This window comes from Sinocyclocheilus rhinocerous, unplaced genomic scaffold (assembly GCF_001515625.1).
Source record: "Sinocyclocheilus rhinocerous isolate Xijiao unplaced genomic scaffold, SAMN03320098_v1.1 scaffold946, whole genome shotgun sequence".
Taxonomy (NCBI): domain Eukaryota; kingdom Metazoa; phylum Chordata; class Actinopteri; order Cypriniformes; family Cyprinidae; genus Sinocyclocheilus; species Sinocyclocheilus rhinocerous.
Window position 1 is genome coordinate 528,215 of NW_015633151.1, and position 5,620 is coordinate 533,834.

General features: G+C 36.4%; 1 protein-coding gene across 1 annotated transcript in view; it reads left to right on the forward strand.

The window, feature by feature from the left end:
- LOC107743161 (pleckstrin homology domain-containing family A member 8-like) overlaps nucleotides 1-3,558 on the forward strand; it is a 23,933-nt gene extending 20,375 nt beyond the window's left edge. Inside the window, exon 13 of the mRNA XM_016556290.1 lies at nucleotides 2,427-3,558. Within this exon, the coding sequence (XP_016411776.1) occupies nucleotides 2,427-2,624 (198 nt within the window). The 3' untranslated portion in view covers nucleotides 2,625-3,558. The remainder of the gene's footprint in view (nucleotides 1-2,426) is intronic.
- The last annotated feature ends 2,062 nt before the right edge of the window (nucleotides 3,559-5,620 follow it).

The following is a 5,620-nucleotide window of genomic DNA, read 5'->3' on the forward strand; positions in this document are numbered from 1 at the left end:
GGTAAGATCGCATTTATTTGAATTAATTAATTATATCATTTATTTGAATTAGCAAGAGAGAGAGAGAGAGAGAGGGATGAAAGTTGCGTGTGTGAACCTGCGTCTGCGCGCCTCTCTCTACAAGCAATGGGGCTTAGTTACTTCAAAAACAGCGATTTTACCCCCTCATTGCAGAGAAATATAAAGTTGCGAGTCAGTAGCCTGTCGAAGCTATTTTACTAATAAAGGTTTCCGTGCTGTGTTGTCATTGTCGTGTGCACTAATGTTTGTGCGTGCGTCTATGAAAGCAGCGTAGCCTACTGCATATAGTTTTAGTTTAGCTATAAACCCGAGACCGACCTGAACCCGAAGCTATTCATTAAACATTAACCCGACCCGAAACCCGAAAGTATTTCGGGACCCGTCGGGCTCGGGTCGGGTAGCAGCACCTAAGTTAAAATACTGAGTGTGAAATAATAAAATATGTTAAAGGGGTCCTATTATGCTCTTTTACAAAGTCTTGATTTTATTTTGGCTATGGCGCCATGTGCTTTTTTGAACCATTTTCATAGGTTCACATTATATTGTTGGCTCGGAAAATATGTAAGTTAAATGCGCATGCCCAGTAGCCGCAGCTGTATCCCTTATAGCCTTAACCACAAATCAGACAGGAGAGTAGATTAACTTCGGTGGACTTAAACTTGAAAAATGATGTTACACGGTTGAAATGAAATACTTTCTGATGTTTATTTATGCTCATTTCATGCTTTACATAAATATGAAAAGATGATCGGTTTACGTGTTTGAACTGAGGCAATACAGTGATCTGTCACGACACATTAAAGAGCCACAAAACGGTATTTATTGTTTGAATTTCTTTAAAAATTAAAAAATTTGAAAGCTGAGAGTTTTGAGACCTTGTTTCATATCAGAAGTAACCTGTCTTGTCTGTCAGCACGTTGTCAGTTTCCTCTTTGCTCTGCGATGTATTTTTCACTGCTTGAGAACATGGTGTGTAGTGTGAGAGCGGCATTGTTTGCCGGGGATAGCAACAGTAACTAAGGAGGGCGGGTCTTTGCGAACGGTCAATTCACTGGTTTGCCAACTGGTTTGATCAAGCCTTTGAACAGAATTGACTCAAAAGAATGAATCATTCTCGAATGGGCATCGCTCATTGCCCAGAGAAAAGTAGACGGCGCTTTTGGAATAAATTGAGGCATTTTTAACTTGTATTGCATTAAGATAAAGTAACGAGAGGAGCGTCGCCCACAGTAACGAAGTAAAAGTATACCGTTAAATATACTCTAAAAGTATTAGTTACCCAAAAAATTTACTCATGTAAATGTAATGAAGTAAGTGTAACTCGTTACTACCCACCTCTGCACACTTGTATGTATCAAAATGCCCTTCTTTGCAAGTATCCTAATAAACAGTAATTTAGGTCTTAAGTGAAAGCGAACAGCTGAGAAAGAAAACATGTGTAACAGTATATTGGATCCGGGCAGCTCTTAAAGTGACAGCAGTCTAATATTCCGGTTGTCTGTCATTCATGTTAATCAAACAACAAAAGAGAAAATTTCTCATTGCTCTCGACTAAAATCACTTTTGTAATTTTAATAAGAAGACATTTATAATTTAGGTAACACTTTATTTCGATAGTCCACTTTAGACATTCTATTAACAGTAAGTAACTTTGCTTTACACAGTTAAGAGTATGCAGTGTTTTTATACATTTGTTTACTTTATACAGTGTATGTAGCATTTCTACATTTATTTGTTCTTCTGTAGTTTTTGTCCTATTATTGTAATGTTTCTTATTCTTATGTAATCACTGACTGTTTACTTTTTTCAGTGAGTTTTTGTTTGTTTGTTTTTACATTTAGGCTAGTATTCGTTTTTTGTGGTATTGACACTGGTGACAAGAATTCTGACATTTCTATGGTATCAAAAAATGTACATCATAAAGACCTTATTTAAAGCAAAAATAACTATATAGTGATATATATATCATTACCGTGAAATAGAATTACCCATATCATGGTTTTGGCCATATCGCCCACCCCTATAGCACACTATCAAAAACCCTCCACCTCCACCAGCTCCACCCATATAAATCTGCTATGAATAATTTCATGGATGCTGTATGTTCACAGCAGCTTGTCATTGAATATACTTGCAGTGGTAAGTCTCTGTACTTGCTCGGCAGCAATGTTGCAGATCTATTCAGCCAAGACCAAATACGTTAACACTGGCATATTCATTACAATGCAAAACTATTCCGAGAGTTGTCATGATTGATCGTTTTATGGCACAGGCTGTGCATAGATTCTTTAAAAATGTCCTTTAGTGTTCCATTGAAAATTTTATAATATACAGCTTTGTAAAAACACAACAACATGCATTCAAGTCTCCTTAGGCCTTTCTGACTGTGTTTATGTTCATTTTAGCTGGCTCTACGGGCTGCCCCATCCTATGAGGGCTTCATGGCTGCTCTGGTTTCTCATGAAGGCGATGAGCTGAAGGAAGGCTTTACGACCGGCATGCATCAAGACCTAGACTTCTACCTGCCAGCCATGGAGAAGCAGCTGTCCATCCTGGATGCTCTCTATGAGGAGTATGGCTTGGAATCAGATGAGATCGTGTGACTAACACAAATACACCCGCACAGCAAACAGAGCTTGGTTCTGACGGAGCTCATCGGTTTCAGTAGTGAAGTTGTAACTCCTTTAACCCGCTGTGGTAACCGAGCCCAAAGTTAGTGTTGAAAACAGGGAGGTTTCTGTGAGGGCAGGGCTTTCAAAGCCTGACCAGTAAGAGTGTGATGGATAATGTGGCATATGCAGACTCCAGTAACAGTCATCCCTGTGAAATTTAAACGGCTGCATCAAAATAATGCTAGCTGAGGGGGGCAGGGTGTGATTCCAAGTGTTTTCAGGGAACAGGTATATTTTTAGAAACCTTCAGTGGCGTGATTAAGTGTTTTGTTGACATTGGTTGTATGTTTTTCATACACTTTTAGGCATGAGAGTACAACGGCAGATAAGCTGAAGATATTGTTTACCTGGAAGTGAAGGTGTTTTTTGCAGTATCCTTATTTACAGTAAAACTGCACATGTGCTTTTCTCCTCACTTGAAATATTGCATTACTTTTGTTCAGATACTCACATCTGTTCGTTTTAGACTAGCACAAAACTAAGAAGTTATTCAGAGACTTTTGGGGATTCAGATAAACATGCAGTGTGTTCATAAAACCAAGTACTTAAGTTAAGCATACAGATACTGTGGTGGGCTATTTTTTGCAGTGACATAATCTTAGTTTAAACACATTCACAATGGCTCAATTTAAGACTTGTTGGATCAACTTGGTGAGAGGGACCAAAGCAGAGTTGTTTCTTTGTGATTTTGTGGAAAGATGTCCTCCTATTGAGAACATGTAGCTGTGGCTCTACAAAAGGAACGATGTCATGATATTTCCTCAGTGACTTTATTTATTGACTTATTTATATGAATATTAATTCTAACTGTTGATTCTTATTGTAAGAATCACACTATGCTTATTCTCAAATCATATGAATGATACAAATGTGTGCATGTTGCATTGCATGGATTATGTTTTTGTATTTTGACATTAATCTAGATTTAGATTACTAAATGATTCGTAATATTCATAATATGAGGATGACTGTTCTCTTAGGTTTACTTTTTATTTTAATTGAATTCCACAAAGTTTTAAACTAAAATCCGACAAACCATTGGCTTTATAAATATGCCTGCATTGTAAATGTCAGAATTGTATGACTATATGACTTTCTTTTTCTGCTGAACACAAAAGATATTTTGAAGTATTTTGGTAAACAAAAAGTTAAGAATATAAAATCATGAGACATTTCTCGAAATATCTTCTATGTTCCATATAAGGTATTAAGTCGTAGAGTTTTTGAACAGCATGGTGTCAACAAACTTGAGTTGGTGTCTTTTGACTTGGTGTCAATAAACTATGAGTTTATTTCTTCTGTTGAACACAAAAGAAGATATTTTGAAGAATGTTGGTAACAAAACAGTTGATGGTAGACATTGACTTCCATAGTATGGAAAAAAATACTATGGAAGTCAATGGCTACTGTCAGCTGTTTGGTTAACAATATAAATATCTAGTTGTGGATGAACTGTCCCTTTAAATTCAGTTGAAGTTTTGACATCCTAAGAAGAATAGCACACAGTATTAAATATGGTATGCATTTTTATATGTATTTGCTAATTGTAATTTTTTAATTGTATGTCATTTATACTGAATTGCCTGCAGTGGTTTTCTTTTTTTATTAAAAAATATGGTCAATTTCTCGCAACATAGATCAATTTTGTATTTTCAAATTCATGAGGTGACCAATAAAAAGCATTATCCATTCAAGTGACCTTTTTAGACACAAGCAATGTTACATCGTCGTTATGGCACTCAATCCTTCAATATCTGGATGTGGTTGCTGGGATACTCTCACCACAACAAAGATGATCTCTAGACTCAGTAATAAGGGCCGAGAATAGAAGAATTGTTTTTACGTGCACTTGTGCATGTGTGATACAGGGAGAATGGTTTCTGATGTTTTTGTTGGTCAAAACACAGAGAAAATAACCAGAGTCAGTGGTTCACTTTGACTGTTTTGAGAGTGTATTCTACATGACCAATATGTAGTGACTAAATATACTACTACAATCGAATACAGTATTTATTAAATGGCCGTCATGACAGTTCTGAGAGGAGTTATATTACGTTCCATACTCAATGGAAACATTTTATCTATGCAGCGTTGCTCCATCCATTTCTAGGGGATGATGGGAAAACATTCGGGAGAACTTCTTGGGCAGGCAGCACGATGGAATTGGCAATTGGATGCCAAATTAACCCCTTGCAACACCCCCAGCACTCTATCAAAAACTTCTTGGCCCATGAACAGAGTTTTCCAGTGACCTGAATGCAAGCTTCTTGGAAGAAGAGGTCTAATATGTTTATTGGATTTCAGCCAACCAGTCAGAATGTAAATTATTTTTGATTAAGCAGTATCACAAGCTTTTGTACAACATTTAATTTAACAAGTTCATACAAAACGCATTCCACTACACTGCTTTTCAGTGTACTAGCCTGACATATTTAAAGGTGCAATAGTGATTGTCTTCAGTAGGGTTGTCAAAATGGCTGAAAAACTAAATTCAAATTTTGTACTTAAATATTATAAAAATTAGAATTGTATTCGAACTTAAAATGCATAATTTCAGTTAGGGTGAAGAAAAGCTTTTGGATTCTCTCCTGAGGCCACAAGAGGGCGCATCGAGCAAAATATTACTAATGCACGTTTCTTCAAAGCACAAGATAACATGACTATCTGTGAAAAAAGTGCATAATGTTTAAAATAATGTTTATAAACCATTATAATTAATTAAGTATGTATGTATGCATAGTTTAATACAAAGGGCCGAAAGCCAGTCACACAGAGTACATTTTTCATTTAAAAACACGATTTGCAGTGGGATGGGGAAAAACCCCCGCCATAAAGTCTCGAGATATGTTTTTCAAAGTTTAAATTTCAATAATTTTTTAATGCTTTCTAAACATGCGGCCCTTTTGTTCGAGATGCGAGTGCAACGG